Source organism: Anser brachyrhynchus (assembly GCF_964034855.1).
Source record: "Anser brachyrhynchus genome assembly, chromosome: 14".
Classification (NCBI taxonomy): Eukaryota; Metazoa; Chordata; class Aves; order Anseriformes; family Anatidae; genus Anser; species Anser brachyrhynchus.
Window position 1 is genome coordinate 16,213,115 of NC_137709.1, and position 23,443 is coordinate 16,236,557.

Here is a 23,443-nt window from a genome sequence, read left to right on the forward strand (position 1 = left end):
TAATATCCAATTTTAATAGTCCAAATTGCTTAGCAATGAAAATTCAGCTACAGAGCAGATTCTTTTGTTGGTTTATGTGTTGTAATTGTAAAACAGAGATTGTCACAGGAAGAAGTCTAAAAGCAGCACTAGGAATGGAGTTAACGGCTCAAATGAAGTTTAAGAACAAAATAGAAGTGGAAAACTTTCATTACCTGATTTTTGATGAATAGGGTAACAAACAAGACTGCACTGTATAAGAATCATTAGAGACTCTTTAAGCACGGTCTACTAACGCAGACTAATAATTAAAAAACCAAAACCAAAACAAAACATCTGGGACTACAGTAAGAAAATATATTATCTGTAATTTCATGAAACCTGCTAGAGCAGGCAGCTCTGTGCTACAGGTTGTACCATGTTTGAGCAATTTGCTGTATGACTGCTCAACATATTCTCCATTGCTGTGAATTTTACTCATGGGAATATTTAGCAATGTTGACATATTGTTATTAAATTAACATCCTCTCATATCTTCAACAGATTTCAGAGTGTAAACTGAAGGTGGAGAAAGCATCAAAACTTATAAAATACATATGTGCTTTACACAGAACTTGGAAATCCCTACAGGAATGTAGTAGCCCTGCAAGGCGAGACTCCTGCTCTCGTGGCTCAGCTGCGGTCTAGTTTGTGACATCTGCTCTGTGTTTGCCTGGCAGTGAGAAGATAAAACTTCATCTGAAAAACGAACACAAGTCTCACGGTTGTTCGGGCTGGGGATGGGGGTAAGATGCTGAGAGGTTTGGTCTTAGGAAACATGGTGTGGGTTGGGTGTGTAAAACTATGGAAAGAAAAACTTATACTTTTTTTTTTTTTTTTTTTTTACCTCATGTTCTTTGATAACATTATGCTAGAACCAGGGACCAGGGTCAGGAATGTTATAACCTCACTACAATATTCTCAGACTTTTTAGAACCTTTCTCATAAAGCAACCTGAGAAAATATCCTGGAAACTCAAAATACTTAAACCGCAGATCCAATGGTGGTATTTCTGTAGGTCTTACATGCTAGAAGAAGTCAACATGCTAGAGCATTAATTCCTGAAAAGAACCAGCTGTGACGTATTTGTTCGATAATCAACTCAACCTAACAGACTGGTTATTAAAAAACAGTTCAAGATAAATATTCTCAAAAAGATGACATTATATTCAATGTATGTATTTAAACACCTAGCTAAAAAAGCAAGCAAACAACAACAAAATCAACCACCCCACACCCTGAAAGAACAAACATCAAACCAAGTGAATTTTGGTCTGCAGAACACCTTGGGAATTTGAACTGAATCTCCCTATCATATGCAGAAAGTAGCGCTCTGTAGACAAACCTATACTACCCTAAGAAGAAAGCATTGAACACAAAGGCTGTTGATCCAGCAAGTCCGACCAGTACTAATTGGCTCAAAGAAATTTCAGTGTTAAACCTCAGGAAGTTGCAATCACCTTAACTAAACTTGACTGAACAGTTGAAGTTCATGTTCCCCAGAGGAGCTGTCTGTGCTGTCGGGATTCTGGGTCTCAATGAGCAATCCCTGAACCTCCCCAAAGCAAAACTGCCATCATAAAGAGCTGTGAAACAGTAGCAGTTGCTTTGTGACAGTGGGATATTAATGGAAATTGTTCCAAAAAAAAAAACAAAAACAAGAAAATGACACAAGATTCTCTAATGCATTTGCTTTTCTGGCATGGTCTCCGAGGAATTCAGGGATGAAGAACGTGGAATCTTTCCAGTTGTCAACAATGAAAGAGAAAAGAAAAAAAAAAGTATTTAGAAGAACCAGTATGTGGTTGGAAATAAAAGTGAGGAAATAAGTTTTGTGGGCATCTCTGTATTTCTGGACGACTCTTTCTAGTGATTTATACTATACAACTTTCCTTTATAAATGATTTGGATGAAAGGGCTGTGGTACCTGTGTGGATGGATTAGGCTTTACTTGCTGACAGTATGCTTTTTAAATTTGGTTTCTAGCCAGTCTCTGCAGTCTTTTCCTCAGATTAGTTTTATAAATACAATCCCTCACCAGCCTTTCTGCCATACCAGAGCAACCAGTTCTCTGCTCAGACACACTGGTCTCCAAAATCTCATCATGCCTAAGAGTCACAGCCTCAAATCAGAAACTCAGTCCTGGAAATTCCTCCTCTTCTTCAAGGCAGTCTGGTTTGCCTTGCACCCCCTCTCCAGCTGCACAGAGGTATAACACATGCAGGTATAACTGACTGGCCTTGCCATGTCTACCTACTAACTGGATTTTAGCATAGCTATTCTTTACCTGGTTTCTCCCTAGTGCAATGAGATAAATATTCACGAGTATCTAATTAATTTTTGCTACAATTTTAGCTGAGAGAGATTGGGGAGGAGGGGAGAAGGGATTTGGAAAATGCAAAAACATCTAATTAAAACAACAGTTATTTCATTTTCAAAATGTTGAACCATTTAATGTGGAAGATCTTTAAGCAAGTATTTCATTTTAAGGAATTTTTTAGAAGTTATTTATTTTTTTCCCTTAACCCAGACTGAAAGGGATTTAAACAAAAAGGCTGAAACTAAAAAGGCACATCTACTTTAGAGTGAAATTATTCATCTCTCTCTTCCTAGCCAAATTTACAAACTGAAAAGTTCAGATTTTTTTTTTCATTTCACGTCAGACTTAGAAATTGCCTTTTTTTTTTCCCCTCTGCTTTACTCCCCTTTTTATACATACCCTTTCCATTTAAAGTCAACTAATTCAAATCTAGAGAGGGGTTAACCTGAACTCTGTTATTCTCAGAGCTGTATATACTCCCCAGGAAATGTATAGAGCGATATTCCTAGAAATACAAGTGATTTATCTCAGAAAACGTGTTCCTGAAGTAGAACGACTTTGGAGAAAGGCAAAAGAATAATCCTAAGTACAGAATAGTTTCCATCAGAGGAAAGGATCTATGAGGACACTTCAAAACCAAACTACTGCAGATGGAAAAGATGGAGAACTCTGGTATTATTTTTTCATATTTCACGAACTAAACAGCATCCACTAAAACTATCAGGAGAAAAGGTTAAAACAAAAAAGGGAAAGCAGCTTCTCACCCAAACTACGGACCCAATTGCTACAGGATGTTGCAGAGGCCGGAATTATATTTCAAAAGCTATCAACAGTCAGTCTCAGGGCGTTCGCTACACGATGGTGCTTGGTCAGGCCGCTGACCTGGCAGCGCATGTGCTGAAGGAAGCAGAGCCCTCCGCGTGCCACAGAGGGCAACTGCGGGCAGTACCTGTAAGGAAGGCACCGCGCGTGATGAACCTCCATTCTGGCTGCATGGGATTGAGCTCATGCAGATCACACAAGTGTAAGAAAATAGGAATGACCAACGTGTAGCTGAATTAGGCACACTTCATGTCATGGACAATTCAAGCAGGACCCTTGTGCTTTAGGTAGTTCCCATAACTAAGGGTGGAGATATGTTGAAATGCAGTGCTGCTGCTCCAAGGTTTCAGCTATGTTGTAAACACAGGTGCCAGGAGCCGATGGAGTTTGTTTCTCAGGGTCACTAAGGATTTATATACGCACTTCCACACCGTCCCAGTCCCAATCCTCTTCCTCACCATGTAATGGAATAATTCAAAGCCATCATTTACCAGTTGGGCTCTAACCGCACAAACTCCCTATACTTGGCTTTGTAAATTATGCTTTCAGAAACCCAAAACTCACACACTCATGAAGATTTTACACCTTTCCACATTTACTGCTCCCTATTATTGACAGATCTGTATTGAGTGAAACAATTATCCACCTGTTTGCGGGAATAAATATTAACAAACAGGCTCAAAGCCTACGTCTTGCTAGACAGATCGTTTTACGCTTTGTTACAGAGTGCATTAACTGAGGAGTTAGCTTGGTGTCTGGTGTGCAAAACTCCCAGTGATTCCAGTAGAAAAAATATTTTTAAACCCGAAATAATTACCATAGCCTGTACATTAAAGATTTAATTAAGTGTACAGCACTAAAGTCCATGTTTTTGAGTTGTCCCTACATATTGCAAACTAGCAGTTGAGACTTCTCATTTTATTTAATTTGAACAGCAGGAAAAGCTTGTATAGTTTTGTGAAAAGTGAGAGAAATAAATGAGCTATTTTTCTGCCTCCATTTCTTTGTATTTGAGTAAACTGCACTGGCTCTTTGTAAGAGTGAAGCTGTATTTTACTTGATTTACACATGTGCAATGACACACAAATGGATGAAATGCCCAAGGTTAAAGACACCTTAGGCAAAGTACAGCAGAACTAGGCGATGGAAACTCGTCTGACAACAAGTTCAAGGTCTGTGACAGAAAAACACACAACGACAAAACACAGCTGCTCTCCACTCTTTTATCCCTGGAAATTTAATATAAATCCGAAGTACATAGTCTAGTTAACAATGAAGTAACCTCAGTTCTTCAGAGGAAGGATTAAATTACCATCACGAAAGCTACTTAGCCTAGAACCATCACTACCCTATACCAACAGCTGTCCCCCGCGTTTGGAGCTTTAAGACCAAGAAAGATGTTTCAAAATAACAAGGTCAGAATTCTTTTTCTTATGAAGTACTGATACAATACTGAACTTTTCCGTTGTACTAACAGTGGAAGTTTGGGGGCATGGTAGTTCACGGTAAGCAAGTCCCTCTTTGGCAGATTCGTGAGAAAGAGGCAGAGCAGGGTAAGACTCCCTAGCTTTGGGGGTTTTGCTTTACACAGACTGCTATACCTGCACTGGTGTTCCAGTTTTTGTTCTTAAATTAACAGATCACCAAGGACAAGGAGTCCTCTCAAAACAATACAACTTCCATATTAAGTTGCATTTTTTTCCCCCTTTGGATTTACTACTTTTTTCAGATTCCAGATATGTAAGATGAGCACAATCTGTGTCGCTATAACTATAAATATACCTTCATGTTTCTGCTTGTGTGGATCTATTTATTTATCTCACAAATCGTTAGAGCTGACCTGAGTAAAAGGAGAGAAAAGCTCAGCTACTGAAAATCACACTGTTACAGCCCTATGATACCTGACACAAATGCATTAAGCAGAAAGGAACTATGATAAAGGAGGGACAAGTAAGGCAATACCTTGGTGGGGGCGAGGCAGGGACCAAAGGAGAGCTGAATGACAAACAGCACCCTACATAGACAGAAAAGGTCACTGCAATAAAAGCAACCTAGGGAACTGGGAGCAAGTGCAGCACTGCTACAGCCTGTAAGAAAAACCCAGAATCCAATGAAATGGAACAGAGAGACATGCAACCCCATTCATGCGTGAATGCCACAGATTGAGCTGTGGAAACATTCAGGGAGCTGGCAAAAAGGAACAGGATTCCCCCCATGACATGATGTTGATGCCTGACAAAGTAAGCATTTAGAAGTCCAGTAATCAAATCTTACAGACATTCAACTCTTCAGGTTTTCTGTGTAAGAATCTGGCAGAAAAATAAATGACATACATTTGTAAAAGAAGCCAACATTCTTTGGTTGATCAACTTATGTGAGCAAAATAACCCCTCATCTCTAGTTTTAGTATGCAGTAAGAAGGAATTGGTCACTTCAAGACTTACACTGGTCAAACTCCTCCTGTTCCCAAAGCTTTAGAGCTCTGTAAGCCAGCTGTACACAGACGTGATGCGGGTTAACGGCCTCACCGCAGACAGAACAAAGCTACAATGCCATGCTCAGCTCTGAACACATCACATCACACTGAAATCTCTGAATATTTAATTGGCCTCCCAAAATAAACCCCATGGTGTGCATCTCCATCATGCTCCCTCTAAAAGGGAATATTGGTAAATCTGCATCAAAATAAAGCAGCTGTTTAATGGACGAACCACACACTTCACATTTATACCGTAATGGTGGCTGCACAAGGTTGCTGTTGAACTTGAGACTGGGAGAAAGACAAAATCCTGGTCTACAAAAGGATCATTAGCAAAACCCAGCAGAAAATGCAGTGATGCAAGCAAAAGACTCCTTTTTACAATATTGCTTAATCCATTTAAGGAATTGGATTAAGAAGTAACAGAACATACTGTGCTGGGGTGAGCTGTATTTTCAGTAGTGGGTTTCATCAATAAAGCTCTATCTGCAAACCCTTTCAGTGTAAATACGTCCAGAGGGCAGTAGGGCTGCTGCAGGTAAACAGAGTAAAATGACAGAGTTCAGATTCCTTTTTTTTTATGCTGAAGGGATATAAAAGACATGCTTGTGAGAACTGTGAGGCAAGGAGTTAGGTGTGAATGGAAAAAAAAAAAGATAATAGAATAATTAATGAGCACTGAGCAGTTTCTCCAGAGATGTGGCAAGTTCTCCATCTTTTGTAGTCTTTAATGTAAGATTGAACATTGCCTACAGGAAAAAAAATCATAATTTCTATTGATCGTGTCATGCTTTATATGAAGACAAACTCAAGTTTCTAAAGATGTTAACACCTGGCCAATCAATGCCACATTTACAGATTTGTCTTATGTAGTGCTGAAGTTTATAAGCATATCAAAAATAGGTACTGTATAACTGTAAATCTATTCAAGTAACTATATAACCAGGAATAATAATTTAGTGCTAGATAAATTTACAATTTATCATTTAAATAAAGCAGAAGTCTATAGCTTTGCCTTATCAAAAAGAGGAAATCTGTAAGATTGAATATTGACTCAGATGGAAAGTGTCTCCTTGCCTTTAAGATGTTTGTAACATCATATATTTGGATTTATAGGGAGAAAGGATGAATTGATTCACATTTTCATTATTATTAAATATAAACAAAGAAAAATCCCAACAACTCATACTAAGAGCAAACAAAAAATTCATGACACTTCCTGTGACAAATATTGCAAAAAATTCTCAAAAAAATGATATTGTAAATTTCAGGTTTTCAGTTTTACAGTCTGAAATGCACCTGGCTTACACGTGCTTGATTGATCACTTTGAATCAGCCACCAAATTGTGTTGGTGACAGTTAAAAATATGGAATGATTTCTAAATGTTGCCCTTCCATGTGAACAGCTGCAGAATCCACTACGGAAGTTGTTAGGACTCTGTCGTTGCCAATGAGAAAGGAGGTGTAGTTCAGAAGATTAAAACTGTACCAAAACATTATTAGAAAGCCTGAGAAATTATTTCCTATACAACATAACTTACACCAGATAGCATTAACAAGAACTGTTATAGGTGCTTCTTTTTTTATACACACAAAGGAAAAAGTACCTCACCTGAACTTAAACAACTGCTGGGCTTAGCATAGGGAGGGGGAGAGAGAGAGTTAAAATTATTATATCCACAAGACCTTTCAGTTTTCAAGCAAGGCACCATGTTTAGGCATTCATTTTCTTGGCACAATGGCATGAACAACAATATCCAGTGTTTAAATTTCAAATGTGTGACATTTATCGGTGACCTCAGACTAGCGGCTAGGGGACAAAATAAGGCTCAGTAATGAGAAAAGCCAAGGCCAAGCTGGCCATATTAACTGAATTATTTCCCGGCCATTATGGGAGGTATCAGAAAACAGCAGAGTAACATCCTGGAGAAACAGAACCCTGGAAAGTTACTACTCTTACTGCTTTGCTGTGCTGCTGCTATTACAACAGGCTGCCAGTTTAACACAAGCATCAGCATTAAACTCAAATGGAGCTAAGGAAAATCTCTGCAGCTCTCAGTACCATGGTGGGCTTAAGAAGAATGCAGAAACAATAGAATTAGAATCTGTTCTTGATTGTATACCTTTTTGTAGTGCATTATCTTTTTTTTTTTTTTTATTACCACACAACCTTCTGCTTGAGATTTGTTCATCTGTTATGAATTCATAAATTAATAAATACAATGTTTCTGCAATATCTAAAAGCTAGAATCAAGTCTTCTGGCTGAAATTCAGACATCTGCTGGCATCGTCAACATATGCTACACAGATTAGCACCAACAATAATATCAGTAATAGTTGCAGCAACATGGAGCTAATACTTGAGAAAAAGTACACCCTTCAGTTTCGATGTGAAAACACTGATCATGCTGCTCCTCTACTTCCATTCCAGCCCAAAGCTCTAAATTTAGACTTAGTGCTCAAGAAATTCAACAGACGACTAAAGTGTGAGCGGCCATTCAGGATTTAGAAAAATTAGGTATTAAAACAAATGGCAAAATAAAAAATATAAATTTAAGGACCTTATAGCTAAACACACAAACTCAGTTCAAAATGATATGCATAGAAAGAGGCTACTGTGTAAAACCTGAAAGCTAGGAGCCATTCCTCACAGCATAAACACTGAGAAAACAACAGGTTTTAGTTTCTGTTCAGTCCTATCTACTGTAATAAAGAAATCTTTATTGGACTTTGTAACCCACTGAAATACTGAGGAAAGAATTTTTCAAGTTAGTTTTGCTTTCTTCTGCCTCTGGGACACCACATAACAGCCATGGGTGCCAACTGGGAAAAAAGCTGATAGCACCAGAATTCTCAATAATAATAATGAAACCAGAAACAGACGCACATAATTTTCTCTTAATTTGGAAACAGAAATTAAAACAATCAATCTGCAACTCTTGTTTGCGCTGTTGTAAAATGTCATCAGAAAAAAAATGCTTATGGTATTTCTATGCGAATATATTGCATAGGAAGGACTGTTCCCCAAATAATTGTATACACAGAGGTAATACAAGGCTGCCTTTTGGAAGTAGAGATTAGCATCTATATAAAATAATAACAACAGTAATTACTACTGGCTCCATGGAACCTTAACTGGTTTCAACTGTTGCTGACCTAAGCATAACTTAGCAAAGTCTAAAATGAAATATTCTGAAAGATTCTGAAAGAGGTTTCAGAAAGAGATGCTGAACTTTTCACAAATGCATACAGTTGTTATGACAGCAAAGTGACGGTGGTGAAGGCCAAAACTTTTCTTCCTAGTTTCTGTTCCTCCCCATATGACCTCGGAAGCCATGCACAGAGATTGAAAGAAAACAAACACACAAATAAACAAAGTAAAACAAAAGAAGAGCCCAGGCTTGTTTTAAACAGATCATGTACTCAAAGCAGGGTCAGCAAGAGCAGGTTGCTGTGCCCAGTCAGATTTTGAGTATTTCCAAGGACACAGACTTCGCAGCCTCTCTGGCAACCTGTTTGATCACCTTCATGGTGTACTATTAAAACAAACACCAACAATGAAAGCAAAACAAAACAAAAACAACCAAGGACAACCCAAAACACCTTCTTATAAACCATAAATTAAACCATAATTTCTGTATTTCCACTTGTGCCCATTGCCTCTTGCCCTGTCAGCAGACACCACTGAGTAGAGCCTGGCTCCCTCTTCTTCCCCGTTGGGTATTAACGTACACTGGTACAACCCCCTGTCCCCGTTCTTCTCCAGGCTGTCCAGCCCCGGCTCTCAGCCTCGCCCGGTGCATTAGCTGTGCTTCAAGCCCTTGATCACCTCAGTGATCAGTGGCCCACCCCAAAGCCAGTAAGTCCACCTCTCTGGCACACTGGGGAGCCCAGCACAGACCCAGCCCTTCAGATGCATCTCACCGGGGTGATCCCTTGACTTGCTGGCAGCCCAGGTTGCCGCTGACTTTCCTGCCCCAAGGGTATGTTGTTTTTGGCTTATGGTCGATGTGTGTTGGCTTATGGCCTGCAGGCGCACTTCAGCCCCCAGTGCATGCTGCTGCAGGGGTTATTCCTCGCCAGGTGCAGGACTTGGTACCTCCCTCTGTGGAATTTCCTCTGATTCCTGTCAGAATTTTAAAGGTCTCTGTGCTGAGCCCAGTAAGTTGCGGAAGAGTTCTTTTAGCAATCCAGCAACTGGGCCTCATGCTGGGACAGCCATGCATGCCTAGGCGTCTTATCTACAGCTTAAACCCATGGCAAAAAGATGAAGATGCTGCCTACTGAGATATCCAAACCCCTTTATTTAGTCTGTAAGTAAGACAAAGTCAAGCCTTTACGAGAAAAAATTCTAGATTCTTGTTGCTGCTACTTTATTTTCTATCCTGTAAATTGGCTTTCTCCATTCAGTATGGGGTGATACTTAATCATCTGAAGGAGATACAATTATTTTTCTATAGAATTCATTTATTTCTTGAAGATAACTTCTTTTGTATGGGTTTACATTAAACACTAGAAACTGGAAATACGTTTATTTGATATGCCAGACTGTAGAGCACTTCCAAGCACTCCCAGCGCAGGATCTCAAAAAAGACCTCCGGCTACAATGTATTAATGAAAGTTCTGGCTTCCTTCAGGGAAGAAAAAAAATAAAATTTACCTACTACAAGGAGGTGGTTTGTGTGGATTAAATTACACAATAATTATGAAATACTAGAAAAAGGTATTATCTGTCGATTGCAGGAGAGCCTTCTAAATATTTATACTGAATATAATGAATATTGATAATAAATTACAGTAAACTGGGGTCATAAACACAAGGAATTGATTACATTTTACTTCAAGTCTAACTCATAGACAACACCAAACAACAATTATTTAATTCAAGCCAACCTGTTCCTCCATTCCTCTCTCCTTGCTGCCAATAACTGCTTGTGAAAAATCAAAAGCAAACCCTGTCTTCTAAGTGATGTCCAAACTACTCTGTGGGCAAATACTCTTACATCGAGCCAAACGCTGTATATTATTTTCTCTGAGCTAAAAAGACATGTTTGCACTGAAAAACTGGGCTCGATCCTCATGCCAGTTAAACTTCAATACCCTCCTGGGAACCACATGACTCTGTCTAATGCACATTCTCAGGGTCTAGAAGCATTCTTTTCCCAAATTCAAAATATTCCCCAAACCATTCTGCATCTACTTTCTCATTGTTAGAATGGCTGAAGATGATGAATGCATCCAATTATGGCTCCATTAGACTGATAACTATTGTGCAAGCAGGTATATCCTAGGTGCTTTACTCAGGCTGGGGGAAAAAAAAAAAAAGCACTCTTATTTGTTGGCATTCTAGAATTTGGTTTAATAACTGTAAACCTTACATAAAATACATATATATTAAAGCAAACCTGCTGGCAACAACAACAAAAAAAATCTTTTTTTTTTCTCTGTAAGACTGCAAAACAACCTGTTCTATTGTATCGCGCTTGAAGCCATCACAATGCCATTCCAGCAAGATGAGTCACCTTACCTTGCTAGAAAGAAAATACATAAAACGTATACAGGGAGAAGAAATAAACCTATTCTTACTGTTAGCTCTAAGAAACCATGCTAGAAAATGGTGTGACAGGACCTGACCTTCTAGTAAAAGGAAAAAAAATTCACTACCGTTTCATGTATAAAAGGTATCATTTCCTTCTATAATATTTGTGTTTTTCAAAATACTATCAGCAGGTGCATCAGCTTTCAAAAACCTCTTGTCCTTCATCACATATAATTGTGTTGCATATTATATTAAGAAATACAAGTGGAGGAATGTAAGTGATGGGAGTTCAATTAAAAACAGCATAATATCTGTTGCATAGAAAATGATTCTGCAACTGAAATCAGGTTTTAATGAGAGGAAAAAAGGAATACATTTTCACATATTTTTAATTACATAGAATTTCCTCAAACATGATTTTTAATAACATATTCCATTAGGTTAACATCATATTTAAAGAAAGTGCATTTTCTGATTTCATTTTAAGTCTGATTTTGAGCAATTATTGTGTCATTGTTCTGCAGTAGAAAGGTTGAATTCATTTACTGTGTGGTTATGCTAGTTATGATTGATGTCGCTTCTCCAAATGATAAACCAATCACCCCGATGATGTAATGTCATTTTAAGAGTGCTATAATCACATTTCTCTCAAACTAGAAGCTCTGATGAGTTCTAACAAAGATTTATTGTAGATTAAAGGCCTTCATAATATCAACAATAGATTGCTCATTTGATGGAAAATTTGATTAGTTTTTTTTTTTTTTTAAACAAATGAATTTTCCAAACCTATCAAGAATGGCTATTGTGAAGGGCACAGCATGGTACATATGGATGACTATCACCTCATATCCAAGAGGACCCATCTTAAACTTGTTGAGGAGACAACCTATAATTGCAGAGGCTCAAGCAAGCATAAGTGTACAATCAAGCAAGAAACCCATATAATGTAATCAGTCTTCTGCAAGTATTTCATCTTCAGTATGCACTTTGAAGACCACTGAAGAGATATTTAAAAGAAGAACCTAGAGAGTGCTAGCAAATATTTATTAATAAACATATATTACGTGGAATCTAAGCCTTAAATCTAAATATCTTCAAATCTTTCTTTTTAATCCAAACCCAAATTTAAACAAAATATTTGGTTTAATCTAATCTCTTCAAAATATCTGGATCTCTGTTGCTAAGTTTACAAAGGCCCTAAAACAGATTTTAAAAAATAAAATAATAGAAATTAAGTAAAAAAGCAGTCTACATTTCCACATCATGTAGATGGTAAAAGTTACTCTGAAAGCCTTTAAAGAAGAAGGATGGGACAAAAAAGTAAGCTTTTCCAATTTGAAGTGTATGTCACTGTCTGTGGCATTTTCTTAAAAACTCTCTAAAGGAAACATTTTGAGAACTACAGAAAAAAAATACATAGAAAACACTTATGAGTTGGTCTAGAAGAGCATATGCTATAAAACAGTCTCAGTGCTGATCAATTACGCTTTTTTCTATGCACTGAAAATTAAAAGCAAGCCATAATATATTATGCAAGAGATTATTAAAGAAGAAAATGGAATATTTTGGAGGAAAATGTTAAAACACAGAAAGAACAAGTCAGACATACATAAGCAAATCAAAACATAGCTGAAGATGCCAAAAAGGTTCCTTGTGACAGTCCAAAGTCACAAGTGTGAAACAGAAAGCCTTAAATTTTTCTTTAAAATATTTTCAAATAAACAATGACTAGTATTTAAAACTCCATTAAATTTTCAGACGTTCTTTTACTGCAAATACCTTTGTTTGACTTGATAAGAAAAGCCCTGCTGGTTCACCCTTGGTATTTACAGGTGCTGCTGGAAACCAAGTACTCAGTGTTCAAGTATCCTTCAAGTCTCTATTTTTAGTTCATATTCTCTACTGTGATTTTCTTCTACTTAGCAACCCTCTATGTCTTTCTCTTCCAGCCACTCTTACCATTCCCTTTTAATCCCTTCTAATCTGTTTGACCAACCACATCCTTTATCCAAACCATGTGCTGTTTTTGTTCTTTATTTTTTTTTTTCAGCTGCCAACATTCACGTGTTCCCAAGCTCTGAGAAGAAGCACACATATCCCCAAGGACTTACTCCTGACTGGTAATGGTCCATCACCAACCTGCAAACCAGAACTGCATTCTCCATGAGCATCACTTTCCTCTGCTCTGAATGTCTTCTGCCATTTTATTGCTGTTAATTGGTCTCACAATGTCCTTTTGTGATTCTTCACAGTCTGATCTTGTTCTCACAGCCCTGTCATCATCTACCTTTCCTTCCCACAGCTCACCATCTTCTCCAGGTATCTTCAAGAACCATGAAAATTCATTAGGGAACTCCAGCCTCTGCTTACTGCCTTTCAAACAGCTACTTACCATGCAGGGACCTTCCCTCTTACCCTACAGTAATTTAGTTTCCTTAAAAGCACTAAGTGACAGATTTTGCTGAGAGCCTTCTGAAAATACAAAGACACTTCATCAACTAGATCACCCTTACTCACAAATCGCTAACCCCTTCAAAGAACTCATGAAGGTTTCTAAGACAGTACTAACCTTTACAGAAGCTATGCTGATTCAAAAATAGAACGTTACCTACATAGCCACTTTTTGTTTTAGGAATTTCTGTAGTTTCTACTGAATTTCCCATTTTGAGGTTTGCAGCTCCTGAGATCACCCCAAATCTCTCTAAAACAAAAACAAGCAAAACACCATATATTTTCCACCCTCAAATCTCAAAACAAAGCTAACATGCTCAATCTCTGAATTATTATTTGTCCGTTTTAAAATATCTCAGATAGGAAAGGGATCATGGGATTAAAGGACAGTTCAGGTTGGAAGGCAGCTCAGGATGCCCATAATCCAACCTCCTGCCAAACCAGGACAGCTCTGAGGTCAGACCAGGTAGCTCAGGATTTTAGCTATGTTCTTGAAAACCTCCAAGCACAGAGACTGCACGGGCTTCCAGGCACCTATTCCAATCCAATGCTTAGGGACAACATTTAACCTTATATCCACTCTGAATCTTTTATTTTTCAACTTCTGCCCATTGCCTCATCTTCCCACCACACACCACCAGCCACTGTTTACAGGGCATCATTTAAATCTACTGTACGCACCCACAAAGGCAAAAAGTTCCACACCTCATAGTGTATCCAATGCTGTTCAGACCTGTATTGTGCATTAGAAAGAGACCTTGAGCAGGTCAGAAACTGCATTTAAGATATAACCGTTTACAAATATGAACTTAGAGTTTCTAGTTAAATAGACAGAAACTGCACAACAGATGTTTATGTTCAAAAATATAAGCAACAAATAATGCTTCTTTGTTTTGATTAGAATTTTAAAAAAGGACTGCATTTTCATTCCTCAATTTATTGCCTGTCAATGTTTGTTTAAAAAAAATAAATAAATAAAGGGAGAGAAGGGAAAACTCTACAGAATATACGACTGATAGCAGAGCTCCAAATGTTTTAAAACAGGGGCCTGAAAAACCAAATTTAATTTACTGAAAATATCAGTATCTTGGTTAAAGGTGACACTGATATTATAGGATGAGATTCTGAAACAAGAGCAGACACACAACTGCAGAAGCAACACGGATGTTCAGATACAGACCCTTGTCACCTATATCAGGAGCTGACTAGCGTACGCAGAACAAAGGACCACCGTGTGTATACCTCTTTTACCAGATGCATCCATAAGCAATAAACCTTATTTGAAAAATAAATTCATTGGATGAAACATTCAGTAATAACTTTACACTGCTTATAACACTCTTACAATTAAAAAGGTCTCTATAGTAAAACAGAAAAAAAACCATATATGATATATAGTGCTCACAAAAAAATTTAAATGAAATAAAACTCAGGTTTTTGTTTGCCTCGTTTCCATATATGCTCTTAATTTTGAGGTGATGCAAGAACATGTGCAAAAAAGTATAAAAACAGCACAAACACGTCACAAACAAACTCCATATGGTTGCAATTTTTCTTACCACTGCTGGAAGCCTGCTGTGGCCCTGAACATGCTCTTAGCAGATATGAATTAGGAGAGAACTCCTCATCAGGATTGGTGTCCATGATTTGATGGGACGTGTTGCTGTCTAGCAATGGCATCTGGCAGCTAACTGGTGGAGGATTATGAGAACTGGGCAGCTGAGCAGATGGGAGAAGGCTAGACGAGGATGTAGGTGGAATGGGACGACCTGGGAAAGAGGACACAGGGATCAAAGATCAGCAATGAATGTAATGAAAAAAAAACAAACAAACAAACAAGTAATTTTACTGTAAATGTCCAAATACAACACACCACTGCTCAGAGTCACAAAATCTCGCCACTAGTACGAGCTCGTCCCTTTGCATCATACTGAAAGCACTGTGAGCAGCTGGGCTGTGAGCTCATTCCGGACATCCCTCCCTCCACAGCACCAGGCTGTTCTCAAATTATTCTCAAACACTGCAAAATGCAAGCACATCAGCTATACGTTTTCACCAAATGAATTTCCACAGAAAGAGGACTATAACGAGCTGAGCCCTGGCATTACAGCACATGTCTGTAACCACCTCTGAATTTTTCTATTTGTAGACTTGGGCTAAGCTGTAATATGCATTGGAAGCACCAGGGTTTCATGTCCTTTCATTCTCATTTCTTTCTACAATGGTGCAGCAGGGAGAGAACTTTTAAATATGAAACCCTGTCCTTAACGTGCACTATACACCTCAGCCCACTGTAACAACATGTACTTGGTTAATTAAACTAGTGGTATCAAGTTAGCCAAGAAATAATAATAATTATAATTCTTACTTATTCTTTGCTTTTGTGAACTTTGCTCTCATAACTTCATACCATTCCATTCCATCAAATGCACACAGATGAAGCCAGCTCTTTTTTTTTTTTTTTTTTGGCACTGCCTATTAGAATATGACTGGTTATAGGGATGAGAGGAGTAAGAGAAACATGCATTCTGACTTCTGCAAGTTTATCTAGTGCATTGGAGAAATTGTTCATGAATAATTTATACATAGGAAAATATGACCTCTGTAATCCTGCCAAAGTCTGTGAGGCAGAGAGAGATCTGCTGCATGCTAGCTACAAATGTTAAAACACTGCAAAACTATATAAAATGGTGCATCCTTATTTCCATCACTTTTAAAGAAACAGTAACAGAGCAAATGCATGCTGGCTCTTCGCTTGATTACATCTCCTTCATTTCCAGAACCCCTTACTTTATAGGAATTACACTAAGGTTTACCTCATTAAGTTAAAAAAAAAAAAAAAAAAAAAGGTGAAAAAATTCCAATGACTACATATAAATTATGTTTGGGGAAGAACAATCAACCAAAAGTACCCATAGATACTACACTTTTGTTCACTGCTTGGTACCAGCAAATAGCATGAACTGCCTTCCTACCTTCAGAAGATTTAAAATAAATAAACTAAAAAATAATACTAAAACAACAACAACACCTTGAGATAGGCAAGTGACTGTTACGCTTATTTTTTATTATTTTAACTGTGGATGAATTGATGATAACATCAAATGGGCAAGTTATCATGTGGCATAAGGAAAATGATATTATCACGTGTTTAAGCGACTCCACAGCAACCCTCATCTACCCTTTTTTATGCTAGAGAAAATTCAATATGAATTGAGTATTTTCATTGCAGACTTGCATTTACCAGGAATAATTCTAATATTGATGACACGAATAATTACTGTTATTACTCATGATTGTGCTATTCTTACGAAACACTACAGCACATAACCTAAACATTCAAGGGATGTAGTTGAGAAAAAACAAATTATTCCTTTGCAATATGTAGGAAACAAGCAGCAAGACTGGAGGTTTTACACACCTCTGACAGGAATGTGACACTGTACACACAGTGCATTTAATTCTCACATTCTGGCTCTGCTTCAACATCATGAAATTAAATGAAGAGATTTTACATATTAAAAATCCTCGTTTATCATATCATAAGGAAATACATACTCTTATAAAATTGTTGTACATGTGAGGTGATGACATAAAACAAAAAAAAGACTTTCTGTGCACATTATATACAATATTTTAAAGAAATTTAGGTACATTTTTTGTGGAATGTATTGAGACATGAAAAAACACCAACAATTCTTTTGCCAGGAAAGCTAATCACATCGTTACCTTCATCATATAATACAGCCCAAATCCCTGAAGACAAGGTAACATTTCTAATTACTACATTTCTGTTTGTAGCCTAGATGAAACAGAAGGTATCAAGTTGTTAAAACATTGCATTATTTTGGTGGGAAGTTGGCTCCTGAGGAAGGTTTGTCCAGAAGTACGTGTTAATTGAAAAACATCGATGTCTGTGAGCCATGGAACCTATTGTCAATCTGTCTTGTGGTTAGATTTTCTCATAAGCTGCCAAATGTGATTAAAGCTTTTCTTGTACTTGGGGCATTCATGATCTTTCTGTCAGGTTGATTTTGGCATCTACTAAACTCCCAGCACTGCCTTTCTCTCTAGTAGCAGGGGTCTAGTAGTGCTGCTTCTCTCTCTCTGTCTCTCCATCCCCCTACTCCCTGTAACACACAAGAACATCTTAAAACACCCAACCTTTTGTAAAATTTGTTAGGAAGTGAACCGAAAAATTACTGAAGAGGAACAGAAAAACACATGTGCAGAGAGATACATATTAAGTTTTGTTTCCTTAGGAAATGAATCTAAAGAGTAACTATCTGCAGGACCACAGCTGAGGGATTGGTTGTAAAACTACTGAAAAGAGTTGAACATACGCAGTTAGACTATAATAAGCATGACAAAATGACAAATAACATTTGTTACTATGCATTCTTAAGACAGAAATAATAAGTTCAATTCCATACTGTTGAAAACTATTATCTTGGTCAAATAAGTCCAATGTGTTATTGAACAGATTGAATTTTATAAACCTGAAGCTCCCTGACGTATTTGTGTTTCTGCACATACCTTAACATATTTTGAAACCTCCCATCTCTCAAAATGATTCTAACTTCTCATCATTTCACTATGGAACACACGTTGCGCTACAGTATTGTAAAACATACTGACATATGGGAACATCAGTATCTTGTTAAGCAACCGCTTTCAGAAATCAAATCCATAATGTAAAATTGGAGTAGGTACAATTTATATCTACTCTTAATGTGCTAATATGATAAAGCTTCTATAAATAAGATTTTTATCTCATTGTGTATTGACAGAAATCCTATGTAATGGATACTTACTTCTATTGACAGCAGTAATGCAATTATGTAATATAACCAAAGAAAAACACACACGAATGCTACAAAAGGGAAGCCAAAGTCTAAAAGCTGATGTATTACAAATTCAATAGGAAAAAAAAATAGTTCTTCAAATATCTGCTCATATATATATTCATACTGCATATACTCATGTGTGGCACAAAAATAGTGAATACAGTATCCCTGAGGCCCTTTTCAAAAGAAGCAAGCAAACAACAACAAACCTTTTCCTTTTTTTTATTTTCCTAATTACTTCCTCCTGTCATTTATCTTATTTTTTAAAGTGAAGGATAAACGTGATAAGTCATCTTCTGGAGGATGTTCTGATTTGGGACGGCGGCTTTGGGCTTCCGTGCTTCATGGCACCTCATTCTGCAAGGGCCTTCTTGTTTTATTTTTAGTCTATCACTTAATATTCTCTCCCCGGCCCTGGTAAGATTATATAGCAGACAAACATTGACATTATTTCTGCCTTTTTCTTTTTAACAGAGTCACATCTCTCTTCATCAACCCAGGAAATGACACCTCAATTACTGCTACGCTTTAAGTCCCTGAGGCTTAAAATCTGCCTTTGAGTCAACGCTCAAAAATCAGGCCATGCTTGTAGCTGGTAATGATGCCACAGGTCTGCAACCATCCCCTGCAATGCACCCACAAAAGCTGAGTATGCAGATCAGACATTGATGTGAAGATTTCTTTTTAAGAAAGATTTCTCGTTAAGGACAGCTTCACAGACAGACAGTGGTTGAATAAGGTGCAAATGAAACAGTGCTATGAACTCCAAATTTCAAATTCATACAAGAATGAGGATAAGGCATTGCTAATGTCTTGAAAAGTTCCAGGGGTATAAAAATTAGAAAATTCTTTGGAGCAACATGCCAGAATGATAAGGAGTGATCGGAGCAAGGTCAATGTCTTTTTGTTTGAAGATGAGCTTCAGGAGGGAGAGGGCTGCATACAAGAGATCTTATTAGAAGAATAAGGCCAAGAGTTGTATCACACTGGGAGCGGAAATTCATGTAATGGACATCAGCATTCAGACTGCATTGGTGAAGTCCAGAGGCAAAAATAATGATGTAAGCTCCTCGGATGTCTGAAGTCCTACAATGTAGCATTTAGTTCAAAGCTATCACAGTCATTCTGGCTGCATCCTGCCTAATCTTTCAAGAATCTGCAGGGAAGAATGCCGCATGAAACCAGGAACTTAGATAGGATTCTCTATCTGTCCCCGAAAATCATTCCTGTTGACAACAGTACATGCAAGCAAGTCAAGCTTTCCATTTAGTCCAAGCTGATGAAGCAACTGAAACATTCATAAGAGTATCCAAAGAACTGGACAAAAATACAGAGGGCCTGTATCTAAAGAAACTAGTTTTACAGATGAAAAGTTGTAGAAAAAGGAAGAATTTGAGGTCTTTTACACCAATACAGAAATATGGTTCTTTAGGGTATGTGACAAGCTTTCCTAGAAATCATCTAATTGTACTTCAGTAGATGTTGGGCATGTCTGGAGGCCAGTAAGTGATATGTGGCATCAGTGAATGCTTTGAGTTGCAAACAAAATCTTTGCAAGTCCCAGATCTACCAGAAGGTACTGGGACACGGGCAGCAGCCTCAGCTGCCTTCTGATCACCCAGTTGTGCGCAGTGCTGGGATAGTGGCTGACCATTGCTGGTGAAAAGCACCAGAACAATTTGTTTCAACTCTGAACTCTAGGATAGTAGTTTACATAACGGTAATTACAAGTGGTAGTTTACCAGTTGCTGTTGTAACTGGTCTCTACAACAGGAACAGAAGTGAAATTGAGAACACTGAGGGGCTTTGTCCTCTGACTTGTTGGATGTCTCAAAATTCAGACAATCCTCACTGGCACCTTCAAGTACGCCTGAAAAAGGAAAAATGAGGCTGTGGTTTTGGAGCTTTTCCGTTGTGACTCGTCTGGAGCAGTGAAGCAGAGGAAATTGCCTAGGAAGTCTATCACTGGCTGCCAAGTCCTGCTCATGTCCTTCCTAAATGACAAGTTTCTGGACTCGAGTAATCACTCCATGTTTTAGAGGGAACGACATTTCCTTTTACTTACATCTAAAGAGGCTGTTTAAGTGATGTCCCTGACAGCATCATTAGCTATGAGACCCAAAAGCATAGCAATCTCCATCCAGGGAGTCCGTAGCTGGGTAAGTGACAGGGTCAGAATGGGTTACAGGCTTACTAGTGGGAACCTGCCATGCGTGGCCATGGTGTAAGACAGCAACAGGGCTACGGAGAAGACTGTCTCAAGTCCAGACACTTGTAAGACAGTTAAGAAGAATTCTGTTCATCTTAATCACAACGATACATTTGGGAAAGAGATACTGCCATTGCTGTTAGCCTAAGAGACCACAACTCATCACCAGGAAGGAAAAAGGACTGGCTGCAATCACTCCTAGCATTATTATACACACACATGAGACAATCAAAGAAGAGAACCAGACTGCTTATCAGTTTCTGAAGGATTTTTGAGATGTGCTTTCCATACTCCTTCCTCCACCCTCAAAAGACCCATGGAGTTTTGCAGGTGAATAAAACCCACGTGTGTGTGAAACTCTGGCCTCTATATTCCACTACGGTGCATGACAGGAAGCAGGGAACACATGCCAAAAATGACTGAAATTTAAGAATTTTGACATGAGTGGGCATGGTGTAACACCCGTTACAAAAACACATCTTGAAAAGCTTTAAGCAACCGCTTCAGTTAATTCTAATATTACTACCTAAAAACAACATAATAGGACAATAATTATGTATATATATATATATATTCATACATACTTTTACCCACACACACTTAAGCAGGCATGCATAATTTCCAAAAAAAAGCATTATTCTAAGAGGTCTAAAGGACCAATTCAGACTTGTTTAATAGACATTTTGCCACTGATTTTCTCAGGGTAAAGATCACTATCTGTATATTGTCATTCCGCACTCCTAATTGGAATGGCATTTCAATACAAAAGTTTGTCATCAGAAAAAATCCAAGTGCCACATACAGATCTCAAAGCTTACTACATCTACAATGAAATTCTCCAACTTTTCTCCATCAGATGAATCTCACTTTTAGGCTTAGGACATCCATAACAAAGACCCTTCTCCTTTTGAGGAAGCCCCCTTCCTACAGGACACCTGGAACACGGAGTGGAAGCACCATGAGAAGCACTCAGCAGGACCCTGTTTCCAGGAGTAAAACACCTCCCTCTACCTACAGAGCACACTACATTTCTGACTACATTTCCAGCTCAGCCTAATTGAAGCCCCTACATTGTCAGCAATGTTTAGTTCACTTTAAAGAGTGAGAAACATTGCTAAATGTGTCAGGAAACAGCTAGATACCATAAGAAGCATGTTTTTGCAGTGCAAAGCACTATAAATTAGGCAGGCAGCTGATGAGGTGAAACGTTCCTGAGGTATAGCGCATTCAGCACTCTCCTGTTCCTGCACAGAATAATTGCTTTCTTGCATGAAAAAAACGTCCTTCAACTATTTGTGCAAAGCATGTCTTCCCAATGGGCTGGGCACTCTCAAGCAGAGTCGCATTTAATAAATCAAATATATATCATCATAACTGGCATAAGGAATAGAAATATTTTGTATTTGATGAATTGACACAGTTAACTGGCAATGGGAAAAATTCCCCTTTTTCTGTATAGTAACAGCATCTATTTTTGTAGCTAAAAAGGAATTTGTACTTCAGTGCTCTGCAGGCCAGCATGGAGACCCAGCAGGCAAAGCAGGGGAGAAAGTCCTCTGCTCTCAGAGCTCGGCAGGCTCGGGGAGAGGGCAGGCACTGCCCAACAATTCACCCACACTGCAAGCAGCAGTGCTGATTTATCTGTGAAGCTACCTCAGTTAACCCTTGTTTTATCAGGCTTCAACTTGATAAGACAAAAAAATCGTAGTCCAAAATGAAGTATACATGAAAAACTGGAAAAGAAATCTGATGAATTTTTGAGCGCTTTCTTCAGCATCAAGTTGCTTCCTTTTGCCTAAACTCCTGTTGCATTTTTACTCTAAGGCAAACAAGCTTCAAAAACTGCAGAAAAAGATAGACATAGATCAAGATTTTGGATGACAGTTATCACTGAAGAAAAGTACTGAAGCTCCTATCTCTCTGAAAGCAACAACCCAGTCAAGGTAAGAAAAGTGTCTGCAAAGTCTGTTTCACAAGAGTCAAAGGAGAAAAAAAAGGTCTTCCTAAAGCATGGGGCTGATATCCTTGCACAGACCTGCTTATTGGTGCTTACAGACATTTCTTGGCATCTAAAAGGACAGTAGGGGCAACTAAGGATGAAATAGATACCATCACATCATCATTTATCTAACAGTGAACCTGCAAAGACAAACCAGCTCTATGGTTTGGTATCCCTCCCAGTTCCCACTGAACAGTACCCTAGATGCCTTTTTCAAAACTTCTGCTATGCAGAAAAAAAAATAATAAATAAATAAAGTATAAAGTCAGAGCAATAGTGTGACAGAGTGAAAACAAAGGAAAAATATCTCTGTCTGCAACTAGGGCCTTATGGCTGCACATGTTGGGGGCTGGGTACCGCCCACTCCCCTCCTTGGGGCTACCTGGAGCCACATTTCTTCTGCCGCTTAGGCCCCTGAAGCCTTGCGACCTTTCTTCTTCTCTTTCTCTCTCTCTTTTTTAATTAAATTTGGTGGGGTTTTGATTTCGAGGAGCACTAAAACTGAAGGATCACGCTGCAGCTCCCCGGAGCAGCAGGAGCCAAGCACCAGCGTTCCGGAGGCCCAGCTCCATCACACCCCAACACGTGCCCCTGCTGTGTTCAGGGCGAGGGGGAGCATTTACCTTCGCAGCATCTCCAGAGGTGATACTGAGGCCAAGCTCAGCGCAAGCAACACGCACACTCTCCCTGAGGCAGGGGAGTGCAACTAACTCTGCTCTCAGCCCCACACGGGTTTCCTACAGCCATTGTGAGAGACAA

The 23,443-nt window shown here is 38.5% G+C and overlaps 1 protein-coding gene across 47 annotated transcripts in view; it reads right to left on the reverse strand.

Moving 5' to 3' along the window:
* TENM2 (teneurin transmembrane protein 2) overlaps nt 1–23,443 on the reverse strand; it is a 1,469,731-nt gene that overhangs the window by 202,340 nt on the left and 1,243,948 nt on the right. For all 47 annotated transcript variants that reach the window (XM_080555516.1, XM_080555559.1, XM_080555513.1 and 44 more), the window contains one exon: nt 15,189–15,398. In XM_080555516.1, coding sequence (XP_080411642.1) covers nt 15,189–15,398 — 210 coding nt within the window. The remainder of the gene's footprint in view (nt 1–15,188; nt 15,399–23,443) is intronic.